At 38.3% G+C, this 14,370-nt stretch overlaps 1 protein-coding gene and 1 long non-coding RNA gene across 2 annotated transcripts in view; one reads left to right on the top strand and one right to left on the bottom strand.

Annotated features, from left to right (window-relative positions):
* The first annotated feature begins 801 nt into the window (after positions 1 to 801).
* The window catches only part of LOC135935919 (RCC1 and BTB domain-containing protein 1-like), a 45,723-nt gene continuing 32,154 nt past the window's right edge, over positions 802 to 14,370 (top strand). Inside the window, exon 1 of the mRNA XM_065478549.1 lies at positions 802 to 916. Coding sequence (XP_065334621.1) covers positions 894 to 916 — 23 coding nt within the window. The 5' untranslated portion in view covers positions 802 to 893. The remainder of the gene's footprint in view (positions 917 to 14,370) is intronic.
* Positions 9,381 to 11,110, bottom strand: LOC135935821 (uncharacterized). Its single transcript, XR_010574252.1, has 4 exons — positions 10,859 to 11,110; positions 10,604 to 10,746; positions 10,421 to 10,540; positions 9,381 to 10,357 (listed from the first exon to the last, which is right to left on the bottom strand). It is a non-coding gene; the product is annotated as an uncharacterized LOC135935821 (long non-coding RNA).

Genomic DNA, 14,370 nt, shown 5'->3' with positions numbered 1-14,370 from the left:
TGTGTGGACAAAACATTCAAGGTGAAGTTTATTTAGGATAATTATTGATGTGACTCCAAAATAAATGCGTTATTTTTTTCTCAGAATTGGAATTCTCACATTATACGTTTTTTGCGATTTCTGCTACCGGATCAGTTTACGCCTGGGGAGAAAATGATTACGGCCAGCTTGGACTGGGTACGAAAAAAGAAACCTTGATCCCAACCAAAATAGAAGGAATTTTGGCAACAAAAAAAGTTGTGAAAGTTGCCTGCAGCAATTGGCATACTCTGGCTTTAACATCGGATAGAGAGGTTTTAATGAAATAAATGTCATTCGAATCAATTTACAATTTCCAAATAACACACTCTGAAGGTCTTCTCATTTGGTTGTAACGATTTCGGGCAGTTGGGACTGGGACACAAAGATGACCAAACTCTTCCAATGAAATTGGACTTTTCTGCGGCTGGGGGAGTTGTGACAGCCATCGCATGTCTAGTTAACTCATCTGTAGCACTCCTAGACTCAGGAGAGGTGAAAATTATTTTCTATTTCGGGTATCATAATTATCTATTTTTCACCAGCATTGTTTTTTTTAAAGTGGATGTTATTATATATGGACAAAAGGAAATATTATTTAATTCCTAATGTATAATTATATTGCATCATTCGTTTTAAAGGTACTTGCTTGGGGGGAAAATGAATATGGCATTCTGGGACATAGTGAAGAAGCCGTGAAGCAGCAAAACATTCCTCGCAAAGTGCTTGGCTTGGAAGGCATCACAATTACAAAAATTGTTTGTGGATATTCGCATGCCCTGGCCTTGTCCAACGATGGAAAAGTCTATTCTTGGGGAGGGAACGAATATGGACAGCTTGGAAATGGAACCGATAAACGTTCACACCGACCAACTATGATATCTGGAAATTTTGGCAGGTAAAATAAAAAAGGAAAAAAGCATATGAATACCGATGTTGAATGAAATATTTATGTTACAAAAATTGGGTATAAATCAATATTTGTTTTGTTTTTGGACAGGATAAGAGACGTAGCTGCTCATTTCACTTACAGTATTAGTGCTGCAGTCACAGAAGCAGATGAAGTATTTGCTTGGGGTACCTTCAATGGTGAGAGTTTGTGTCTATAAATATATTTAAATGCTATCCATTACGAATTCTAATTTAAGGCAAAACCAACCCCAGTCCGACAAAAACCTCATTCACTTCACTGGATGAAGTTTTTGCGAAAATACCAAATGGCGCCGTTACATTCCGACCATTGCGTGCAAATCTTGATGATGAGCCGATAGAAGAAAAGAACACTGCTAACGAAAGTCCGGAATGGCTCAAGAAATCTTTTGGTGACGTCGTAAGGAATAATACACATTTCTTTGCAAAATTTATAACTCGATTAACCGTGCTGGATAGGAATCTGCTGACGTTGTTTTCGTTGTCGAGGGAAAGGAAATCCACGTGCATAAAGCAATTCTGATAATGCGTTGCGCCGTCTTCAGGACCATGTTCCTGGGCAATTGGAAAGAGAGCAACGAAAGGTAAAATTTTAACTTGTGAATTAACCAACACTTATATATTTTAATAGCGAGCAAATCATCGAGCATCACAGCTACGATACGTTTTTCGCCTTTTTGAAATACTTCTACACCAACGAGGTTGATTTGCAGCCAGACATAGCTTTAGGTAAATAACTTGAATTGCTGTGGTGTTTTTGAAATGATTCAATGAAATTAAAGAGCTATTCGCGTTGGCCCACTTCTATCAAATGACTGATCTGCAAAAGGAGTGCCTGAAAATTATCAAAAAAGGCGTGACCGTGGAAAACGCTGCATCGATTTACGATAAAGCAGTTCTAATTGCTGCCGAGGTGCCTAAACTTAACTTTTTAAAAGAAAATGTTTGGTTGAGACACATTTTTCTTTTTAGGAACTCAAGGAGTTCGTTTTGAAGTTCTGCATGGAGCACATGACTGCGGTCGTGAACAGTGATGGCTTCAAGCTCTTGAACAGCGATGTTGCGAAAGATTTCGTCCTTCATGCTGCGCAGCAAGGAGCGTTTAAAAAATGATTATTACGCGCTTTTCTCTGCTGAGAGAAGCAGAGATTATGTGTGTATTTTATACGACAGTTTTCCTTATCTACGAATTAGGACGCGTATTCATTGTCTAATCTTGTACTTATCTTGACTGCGCATCCGTGCGCAATTAAGAGTTTCAATTTTTAAAAAATAATCATCAAATATTATTGAATTTTTCGTGGGAATATCACACGTCAGTAAAAATTGTGGGGAATGATAATTGATTCTTTTGTTCAATATTAAAATTAAATAAACATTGCAGTTTCTAATCTTCCTTATTTACACCAAATTCAAACTCATCCCTTATCTGATGACCGCTTCTATGCTGAAATTTGACTTTGGACGTTGACATCACCACCAGAAAATTGACAAAAAGCTCGCTGTCACGCGTGATTCCTGTCTTATAAGGTGCTGCCATGCTTTTCTAACATGGATGGTTGTTTAGTTTGATGGTTTGATTGATGGCTCTCTCCTCTCCATTCAAAATGAATGGCATGGCAGGCCCATAATAAGGAGACGCTTTCAGAACTAAGGAGGAGGCAGCTTTTCTGTATCAGAGAGATTATACGATTCAGAGTGGCTGAACCTGTTCTTTGTCGCTTGCACAGGAGAAATAACTGTGATAAGGTTATACTTTTACTCGGAATGGACAGCCACTGAATTAAAAAAATTGGCTGTTTATTGAGTTCAGGTTAATAGCTTTGATACTCTCAAAGTGTAAGGTGGTGTCTTCCAATTAATTAGACTATAGTAAGAGCTCTTCACATTAAATAATTAATTTATTTATTGCACATCTTCGGGTCTGCGTCATTTTAGAAGTAGTTTCCTTTACACAGGCGTCGCTCGTATAAGCTTATCGCAGCTTAAATATTGTTTTCCATTCTTATCTGACCTTGTCTACCCTTGAGTACAGTGAAACAACAGACAATTTTTAGCTAGGAAGTGGGTATGCAATATGGGGAATACTTGGACAAATGGGAACAAATTCGTGTTAATGGACGATAATTTTCCATGATTTTCGAGATGGAAATGGATTCATTATACTAATCGCAAATGAACCTTAAAGATGATCCTGTCCTGAATACATTTCCAAAATTAAATCATATTCACACTGAATTTTATGAATTGGAATGTTTTAATTTTTCAAAATTAACCAAAAACAATTGTGTTCAATGAAATAAAAATGGTTGCACATTGATCGTGTTGGCCTTTTTCTCACTCCTTTCCTGTTTTAATTTTTATTAAAATTCCAAGCTGGATGGGGATGGTATTGTTGGCATTAATAATTTTGAGACAGAAAAGACAAAAGCTGTCAGTGATAAAAAGATAAGATATTAACCGTCGCATGACGACGACTTGTTCTGGATTGTGCCACTACGTTGCCATGGCAACAGAGATAATATCAAAGCAAAAATTTACAGCATGCACGAGGAAATATTTCAACACTTATCGGTAGTGTTTTTAAATGCTAGAAAGATATTGCTTGAATTTTTCTTATGTTTTACCGAGTATATTTTAAATTTTGGACATTTTGTTAATGAAAAGCCTCGAAATGCTTATGTAACTCAACAGGCTGGGCGACTCGCCACTTTTTGCACGGACAAATTCTGCATCGCTTTTATCTCAAATTCTTATCTGCTTGCGGTGATCGAAAAAAGGCGAGATGCTCTGACGGGAGTTATGTGGCGCGTGCAGTGGCGTCTTATCGCGACCCAATTTTGTATCTATCCTCTACTTCATTTGTATTTGAGGGCTAAAGACAAACAGTAGTTTTTTTAACGCAGCAATTTTTTGCTGGTAATTGTAAGCCTAGATTTTTTTCTTTGTTTCTTAGATAAAACAACATCGAGACTGCGATAAAATCTCACTTTTCTGAACGCTCTGCACATGGAACCGCCGACTTGGCTCTATCGCTTGGCAGTGTGCCACGCGTCCCGTGCGATTTGTTAGAAATTGGACCTTCCGAAGCCCAAGTCTACCGAGTGCTCTTCTTCAACTATATGCTAATGCTAGACTTTTTTCTAAACCATTTCCTCCAAAGACTAAAAGACTAAAGAGTTTAATAGCGCAGAAGTGCAGCAGATCCCTTTTTTAATTATACAAGAGTTTGATCTTTTCTGCCAACATACGAAATTATTTATAATTTCTGAAACTATAATTCTTTGATAAATGCACTTCCTAAATGTTTGGTCTTTCACTCCTGACCTGGCAAATAAAACTGAGAACTTCTAGCAGACAAAGCAAACCACGAGCTTCATGTTCTTTGGACTTTGTTCGTAAAAATAAATAACAATAAAATCCATCTCCGAACAGTAAAAGAACGTGTTATTTGCTCTTGTTAAATATGTAGTCTCTCAACAACGCAGATGAAACACACATAAATGTTCAGGCTCTTTTAGTTAGAAATTAAAAAAATAAATCTAAAATAAACACAACCGCATGTGCTGCGTAAATTTCATTGCCAAGACGACAGATCAAAGATTATAATATTTTGTGCATAAGAGATTAAAATAAAACACGGCAGTGGTGTTTTGGAGGTGATTTGTCATTTTTTAATTATTAAGAATACAACGGAATGAATGAAGGAATAACAAATCAAGCGGCGACTTCATTGATAGAAAGAAAAATTGAATGAAATTTACTTCACCTAAAATATATATCAGGGCTCATAAACTCATTTTATTCAAAATATAAAACATTATAACTCTAGCCCCTATATTCGGATATCTGGATGAACATCTAATATTAAATGACAGGTCTAATTCAAAGTATATTTTTACAGTGAAATCATGAAAAAGACCAGTTTATGAATAAGGATATGAAAAATCGGGTATTAATCAAAGCCTGTTGGTCAATGAAGCGGAGCTGTGATGGCGCCATACAAATCATTTTCGATTTTCTCCGTCTTTAACACTTCCGTCCGCCTGTAATACATTATCTCACATGAATCATGATGGTTGAAAAAATTAGATGTGAATAGCTATTTTTCGAATAAAATTACCTTTTGTCTGAGGTTCGCTCATGTATGACTTTGAACCGACTGCAGCCTTTAGTAGCCTGTACGTAGGCCTAGTCCTTGTTTTAATAAACTCAGTCATCCAAAAGGTTCCCGACGAGTCCAAGGAAAAAGTAAACGGCCATTCAGTACTCATCTTTTCATCCTAAAAAGTGATCCGGACAGTAATAATTTTAGCTAAGACTAAAGGATAAAATACAAGAAATGAAATCATACACGCAACTCTCAAATATGAAAGTTTAAAAATGTTAATACTAAAAAAATCCATCTCTAATATATAATTACAAATTTCTGATTCAATTTGGTTTCCTACCTCATGAAAATTCTGCGCCTGATCTGGCTGGTATATGTTCACGGAGATTATGTAATTGATCTCCCAAAAGGCTGCATACATGGTTCCGTGGTTGTCCATCAGCATTCTATACGAATTATATCCAATCCATTTTCCGATTGGTTTCGGATTTGCAGTTTTATTTCCGTTGCGAAGTTCGGCAACGGAAGTTGAATACAGTTCGGTGGAGTTGTATTTGCCAAGATAGAGTTGTCTCGGTTCCTCCTTGGGGGAAAGGGCAGTGGACAAAACCCTCATTCCTGGAGTTTTGACAGTCCAAGATTCTTCTCTTTCTAAACTAAACGCGACAATGTCATTTTCACCCCACTGCGTGGAATAAGCGAAATATCCGTTGGGCGTTTCATCCAGCACCAAGTCGTGCAAGTAATAGGCATTAGGAAAATGATGAATCAATATGGTTTGATCGTGGTTGGACAAGTCGAAAATCCATAGTTTGCTATTGCAATTTTCGCTACCGCTGTCCAGAACCCACAGCCTGCCAACGTTGTCCACTTCCAGCCCTGTTGGTTGTTCAATATTGTTGCAGTTTCCATATTCCTACAAAAAGTATATATTGTTGCATTTTTTACAGTTTCTTTCCATATCGTGAAAATATATAAACATTTCCGACAACATTCGACTAAAAAGTGACTGAACGCATCTGCGATTTGATTGTAATTCTTTCCTATACACTTACATGCATGTCCCACGAAAGGAATGGGGTGAGCTTCGGGGACGCAGAGGACGCGTTGCTCGTCGGCAGAGACACCAAAGTCACCGGAATGGCATCTTCTTTATCAAGGCTCAGGAAGATCCTTGATCCGAACACAGCCATGAAAAGAGGTACAATATTCTCAGGCTTGAAAGTTCCAGCTTGCAAGGCCTGTATCCTTTTCGTCTCGGAAGGCCACTCGTAGTCCATTCCTTGGGGCCACTCGAAGACTCGCGTGAAGTTCACGGCGGTGGCCAAGGAAAGGTGGAGCAAAACGATGACGAAAAGTAAAGGATTCGTGACTCGAACTTTTTTTTATCTAAAACAAAGGAACGGTTTGATTAGAGAGAAAGCTGGAGACAGACAATAAAACAACAACAAATTGAAATCCAACTTAAGTTATCTCCAAGACGAGTTAAATTATTTCTATAGTATGAGATGAATAAAATTTTAAATAAAAAAAGTGGCAAAAACTAGCTTTCAAGAAAACGAACCTGCTCGCCGGGTAAAAACTGGGACGGAACTGCACAGCTAGATCACTGAGAGTCGAATGTCTTAGAAGCAACGAACTCCCCTCTTAAATAAGCAGCCTATACCCGGAAATGTTTAATGCGCTCTTTGCTCCCGCAGCAATAGTCCAAAGTCCACTTTGGGTGATACTTGAGCCCACAAAAACACTCCGCCTTACATTATCTGTCGACGGCTCACCGTCTTATGCTTCAGGGAAAAATTGAAGCCATAATTATTCAAGCAGCCGAGCTGACTGTGGTTGAAAGATTCTTTCTAAATAAAATGCCAAAAAGAGCAGACTGACAGATTTTGTTACCTATATAATTTTGCAATAAATGTTAAAATAATAGGAATTCTAAACAAATTTAGGGAAAAGAGTTTTCTAAAGCAAACAGTGCTTTTTCTGACGCCTGCAGATCGAGCAGCTTATGCAACTAGCAACAAGCGTGGCACGCGACTCGAGTGACGTCAGCGGCAATGAATGGAAGGAGAGGGAAGGAAGAAGTCCAACAGCGCCACCAATGAATGAATGAATGAATGACATTCCCTGTGTGAGAAAGAGCAAGCGTTGTGGAAAAACTGCGCAGATTCGAATGTGATTTGTAACACGGTTTTCTAGGGTGTGATTATAATTTAACAAACAATAAATTAATGGAATAAACCCGTGCTTCAACGGTTGTCGGTGCAGGATGGGCATCTTAGCCTAGAGTTAGTGCCTTTTTTGAGTTCAGATGGGAGCTCGCAGCGTTTGTCAGCTTATAAGCTTCGTCCGGCCGCTGAGCGTCGCCCTGAAGCCGGACACTTTTACCAAAAAGGCCCTCAGGGTAGACGCTTGTCCTCGAGTCTCCGCCACTGCCACATGGGCGAGTGCAAGGGAGAGTAATAATTAATAAATAATTAATGAGAATTTGAACTTACTCGCGGGCATTAGTTGAACAACTCGTTTTGACAATCTATTCACCTTACACGCGAGTTGGACTTTTTCAAGTTGACAATTGATATCGTCTCCGCTCCTTCAACGTTGCTCGATTTTTGTTTGCAACATTCGCTCCAAAGCAACTTGAGAAAAAACATTGATTTTGATTAAAAAAAAAGGTTTTGCGACATTAATAATGAATCACAAGCTCCTTTGTGGCGCCGTGTATTCTGAATATGAGATTAAAATTCGATAGCGGCAATGAGGTAGACAGTCGCCGACCGACTCGTTGATGAGCCTGCGTCGGCGCCAAGAGAGATAAAAAATGCTTCATTTCTCGTCTGATTTTTTGCAAGCAGTGCTGATTGTAAGGAGAACTCGAATAGGTGCCGAGTCTGCTGCTGCCGCCGCGATGTTGGACCGCTTGGATAAGTGGGAAATATTTCGGGAGCTGAGCGACGAATTGAAGCGGAATATCAGGCTTGCGGTCGTATTAAGTAAGCTTTTAATTTTATTCTTTACAAAGTTCTAACTTGTATAATTAAATCTACAAGGAAAAATTGACAATATTTATGTTAACTTCTTCTGGTGCTCGTCTTTATTATTTAGCTTGCATTGTCCGCTGCTAAATTACAGGCATTTCAAAAGTTAGAGCTTTGACAGAAAAAATTCCACTTTTTCAACTAAAACGTCCATCGGGATGGGAAATTATGGATTACCTTGAGAATATTTGGTCAGGAATCCCGAAGCAGTTCCAGGTGAATTCGATTGGACGGGAATTGTTGGCGTTGAAATTTTTAGGTGCCACTTAAATATGCTCAGAGAACTTGTTAATAAATGGAGAAAATCCAAGTTTGAAGCTCGGGAATGGGGGACGCTTAAAGTGTTAGAGTCTACCTTTCATTCACATAGAAATCCATTTTTTTTTAGATCGAACGCTCCCATTCCCGAGCTTCAATCCTGGAATTTAACCATCTATACATATACAAGAACAAGTTTTTTTTAATTAAGCAAATATACAACTGTCACGTAAAAATATTTCAACTCCAAAAATCCCTTCAAATGTGCAATCGACTTAAAAATGTCCAAACTCGCCTGAATTTTCTCCAATAATAAAATTTGGTGACATTCACGAAGGAAGGGAAACGAGAAAAATATGATTACTTTTTTTAAATTTGACACCCTTTCCTCCTTTCCTCCAAATTTTTAATTCATGAGACATATTTGCTTACGGAATTACGATCGAGCATGGATTTCCCGGGAAGTTGTTTTCACGTTTCGGGTTTTTTTTTAAAAAATAGAGCATTTTCCCAGGACTGAGCTGAATCCGGAAAAACGTTTTCGGGAAAAGGTAAACTAGGGACAAATTATTGGTCTCGATGGACGCTCTAGTTTCAACAAACATCCTCTCATGTGCGCCATTTAACATTCAAAGATGGTGGCGCAATTTACGTGACGAAAGAGGACCAAGTTTTCAGCTTTGGGGAAAACGTAAATGGATTCCTTGGTACTGGCGACGAGGAACCACCCCAGTGGCCATTCCACGTGGACTCCACGGGGATCCTACGTGGATGATCCACGGATCCCACGTGGAAACCACGTGGATGGTCCACGTGGATTCCCCGTAGAAATTGTCCGCCCGAAATACGTGGTATCCACGTGGATGATCTACGAAGATTCCACGGGGATGATCTATGAAGATTCCACGGGGATGATCTATGGAGATTCCCCGTGGAACGGCTACGTGGAATCGCTGGGGATTTTTCGTGGATCGTGTTTCATTTTTCTGGGTAATAATATCGCAAATGAAATTCATTCATTTGAATTTTAAAATTTATGTTTATTACTTATACAATTTCGATTACAAAAAGATGACACATGCACAGTAACAATAGATCAATACAGAGAATTTTATCAATTTACAGTAGTGTCCTTAAAGGTTATGAGAAACAAGAGAAGACAATTAATTAAGAAAGCTAAAAAATTATAACATTCACAAGCTTCGGAAACCCCTTAGTGTAATAATGCTCCCGAAAAATGGTGCCAGCTGTTACTTTTGATTTTAAGCACTTCCACTGAGAAAATAAAGACACGATCTTACCGCTCTGCATTCAAAATCCTTTAATTGATTTTATTTGATGTACTAAAAGCAAAAGTCAGTCTAGCCAATCACCTTCGAAACGTCAGATTTGATAAAAATATTATTTCCATGTTTCTACAGAGATTGGCTGAACTGATTTTGGTTCTAAGAATCAAAATAAATCATTTAAAACCCAGAAAATACATCAGCAGGATTAAATCCTTGACCTCAGTCGATGGGAATTTAAATTGGAAGTATACGGCTACGCCGACTTCGAAAGGCTTACACAAATAGCCAATTTAAAACCTATAATGGCTATCAAAAATATTTATTATAAAATTTTCAGCTGCCAAAACGTTTCTGGCAAGAAAATTCAATGATTGAATGTCAGCTCAAACATAAATTTATTGTACACATACCTGTATTCACTAAATTAATGTTTGGAATTTAATTGAAGTTTAATACCAACATTATTACAGTGAATACAAGTATGTGTATGCCAAAGATATTAGCCTTAAAATGAATGCTCTATATAAAATACAACAATTTCGCTCAAAAATAGCCTCACTTAAAAACAAAAATACACATGAATCACTCAATCTTCCTCAAAGGTGTGGTCCAGCAATTCCAAATCCTGTCACACAATTATGTAGCTTTTCGTCTTGAGCTCCGGAGTCGCTTCTATTCCATCCAAGTAATAATTAGCACCAGCAGACTCCAGACTGAAAAATAAATTAAAATTGTTAATATTTGTTCATTATTGCGCCAAAAATTTAACTGCTTACCTGGAAAATGCGGCATAAGTTGAGTGCAGGCTGGAATCCATCTTGCTGGCAGCTTTTCCCATCTATGATTGTCTTGACATCCTCGGCCTGATCTGTCCCAGCCAGAGCATATCCACAAGCCTACAGTCATGGAGAGATGATTATAAATATATAAGTAAAATGACAATTTGGATGTCGGTGTACCTGCTAGCTTGTTTTGATCTTGAACCCCAGCTGCAAACCAGACATCCTTTCAATAATTTACATAGTGCCGCGGGTCGCAAAGCTTCAGAACGCAGCTTGAACGAGTTGCATTGATATCACACAAGCAAGCCGCGGGCACAGATCTGTAAAAACAATGGGTCAAATAATTAATAATAAATTGGCGTAACAGACTGCAGCGGCGAGAACAAATCAAATAAAATGCATTTCAAGTCCTTATGTATGCTATGTACATACCTTTGATTTGTAGCATCTTTGCAGGGATGGTTGAACATGATTCGGATTTCACAGCAATCACTGACTTAGGAATATTATTGGTCGACTTCGTGGCGAATTTGCGGCCGAAAACTGACATTCATTACGCGGTGGCGTCGTCCAACGGCTTTTATTCTGTTGCGCTCGGCTCGCGCGTCCGCGCGCTCGCTGTCGTCTGTCAACAAACAGCAACAGGCAAGCGGCAGCGCTCATTGGCTTGCTGCGGCCAGGAAGAGTGCGCGCGCTTTTCAAAAGTTTGAAACACGGCTGCGGCTATTCTGGCGAGGTGGCGAGTAGATTTCGGAATATATTTGGAAATATTGAGTTTTCTGAGCTCGCAATTAACTTTGATGATGGTTTATTAAATAATACTAACAATTTAACGTACCTATAGGAAATACCAACGAACCAAAAATGTTTTAAGTGTCCGGAGATTCATCCACGAAAACTCCACGGACACTTAACCAATTTCCAAAATTTAGAAATTTAAACAAGAATGACATAACTAATGAATTTAAAAAAGCGAAAAGGGGCAGCTCATGAACTGAACAATTTGCTTCAAATACATGGTATTTTTCATTTTTGCGTTAAGAGAGTTCCGTGGATCATTCGCGGATCATCCACGGAGCATCCACGGAGACCTTTCCACGAAGTGAAATTACACAAAATTTTAAAGAAAAATCAAATAAAATAGTTTTGGAGAAGCACTTAATTCATTTACCGATTATTCAGACACATATACTGGTTATAAACACATGATTTTGGGAAATTGGGGATCCACGTGAGTTCCACGGAGCATCCACGGAGCATCCATAAAGACTTATCCACGAAGTAAAATTTTAAAAAATAATAAAAAATTAAATAAACTAGCTATGGAGGAGCACTTAATTCATTTACCGATAATTTTTAGACACAAAAAGTGTTTTAAAAACACGATTTAGGGAAATTGGGGATCATCCACGTGAGTTCCACGGAGCATCCACGAAAAATTTTCCACGATGGGAAATTTTACAAAATTTAAAAAAATCAACTAAACTAGTTTTGGATGAGCACTTAAAATTCATTTACTGATAATTTAGACACAAAAGAGTAATGAAAAACACGAGTTGGGGAAATTGGGGATCCTCTACGAAAGTTCCACGGAGCATCCACGGAGTTCCGTGGATTGTCCGCGGAACATCCACGGAGCATCCACGGAGACCCTTCAACGAAGTAAAATTTACAAAAAAATTAAAAAAAGTTAAATGAAATAGCTTTAGAGGAGCAATTAATTCATTTACCGATAATTTAGGCACAAAAAGAGCTTCAAAAACTCAATTTGGGAAATTGGGGATCATCCACGTAAGTTCCACGGACGTTAATTTTACCCTAAAAACCCAAAAATTCAAACTAAATCTGCTCAAAAATGGTCAAATATCGAATGAGAAAGTATTTCCAAATGAGTGCACTAGAAAAAATGGCAAAATAGGTTCGTGGAACTCATCCACGTAAAATCCACGGACGAGGTTTCGTGGTGGCAACGTGGATGGCCACTGGGGCACGCACAGAGCACACAAAAATTGAACAATTGTGCGGACAAAACATTCAAGGTGAAGTTTATTAAGGAAAAATATTGATGTGACTCCAAAATAAATGCGTTATTTTTTTCTCAGAATTGGAATTCTCAGAAAAGACGTATTTTGCGATTTCTGCTACCGGCTCAGTTTACGCCTGGGGATTAAATGATTTTGGCCAGCTTGGACTGGGTACGGAACAAGAAACCTTGATCCCAACCAAAATAGAAGGAATTTTGTCAACAAAAAGAGTTGTGCAAGTGGCCTGCAGCGATCACCATACTCTGGTTTTAACCTCGGATAGAGAGGTTTTAATAAAATAAAATGTTATTCGAATTAATTTACAATTTCCAAACACCACACTCTTAAGGTCTTTTCCTTTGGTTGGAATATAGACGTGCAGTTGGGACTGGGACACAATGATTACCAAACTCTTCCAATGAAATTGGACTTTTCTGCGGCTGGGGGAGTTGTGACAGCCATCGCTTGTCCAGCATTGTCATCTTTAGCACTGCTAGACTCAGGAGAGGTGAAAATTATTTTCTATTTTTCATTGTGTTTTTAAAGTGGATGTTATTATACATGGACAAAAGGAAATATCATTTAATTCCTTATATATAATTAATGTATCATTCCCTTTAAAGTTATTTGCTTGGGGGAGAAATGAAGATGGCATTCTGGGCCATAGTGAAGAAGACGTGGAGGAGCAAGACATTCCTCGCAAAGTGCCCGGCTTGGAAGGAATCACAATTACAAAAATTGTTTGTGGAAATAATCATGCCCTGGCCTTATCCAACGATGGAAAAGTCTATTCTTGGGGATGGAATAGCGCAGGGCAGCTTGGATATGGAACCAGAGAAAATTCACACCAACCAACTTTGATATTTGGGAATATGTGCAGGTTATATAAAAAAAGACAAGCATGAATACTGATGTTTAATGAAATATTTAGATTATTTGCATGACAAAAATTGGGCATAAATCAATATTTGTTTTGTTTTTGGACAGGATAAGAGACGTAGCTGCTCATTACAATTGCCATACGAGTGCTGCAGTCACAGAAGCAGATGAAGTATTCGCTTGGGGTGAATTCAATGGTATGAGTTTGTGTCAATAATAAACATAATTAAATACTCTCCACCACGAATTCAAATTTAAGGCGAAATAAACATCATTCCGACAAAAACCTCATTCACTTCACTGGATGAAGTTTTTGCGAAAATTCCAATTGTTGCCGTTACATTCCAACCATTACGTACAAACCGTGATTATGAGGCGATAGAGGAAAAGAACACTGCAAACGAAAGTCACGAATGGGAATGGCTCAAGAAACATTTTGATGACGCCGTAAGGAATAATACACATTTCTTTGCAAAATTTATAACTAGATTATCTGTGCTGGATAGGAATCTGCTGACGTTGTTTTCGTTGTCGAGGGAAAGAAAATTCGAGCGCATAAAACAATTTTGTTAATGCGATGCGCCGTCTTCAGGACGATGTTCCTGGGTAATTGGAAAGAGAGCAACGAAAGGTAATATTTTAACTTGTGAATTAACCAAAACTTATGCTTAAACAGTGAGCAAATCATCGAGCATCACAGCTACGATGTATTTTTCGCCTTTTTGAAATACTTCTACACAAACGAGGTTGATTTGCAGCCAGATTTGGCACTGGGTAATTAACTTTAATTGTTGTGGTGTTTTTGAAAATATTAAATGAAATTAAAGAGCTATTCGCCTTGGCCCACTTCTATCAAATGACTGATCTGCAAAACGAGTGCCTGAAAATTATCAAATAGAGGCGTGACCGTGGGAAACGCTGCTTCGGTTTACGATAGAGCGATTCAACTTGCTGCCGAGGTGCCAAAATTTAACTTTTGAAAAGAAAATGTCTGGTTGAGACACTCAATTCTTTTTAGGAACTCAAGGAGTTCGTTTTGAA

The sequence above is a fragment of the Cloeon dipterum genome, chromosome 2 (genome assembly GCF_949628265.1).
Source record: "Cloeon dipterum chromosome 2, ieCloDipt1.1, whole genome shotgun sequence".
NCBI lineage: Eukaryota > Metazoa > Arthropoda > Insecta > Ephemeroptera > Baetidae > Cloeon > Cloeon dipterum.
The sequence above is the reverse complement of the archived record's forward strand: the minus strand, read 5'-3'. Positions and strand labels throughout refer to the sequence as shown.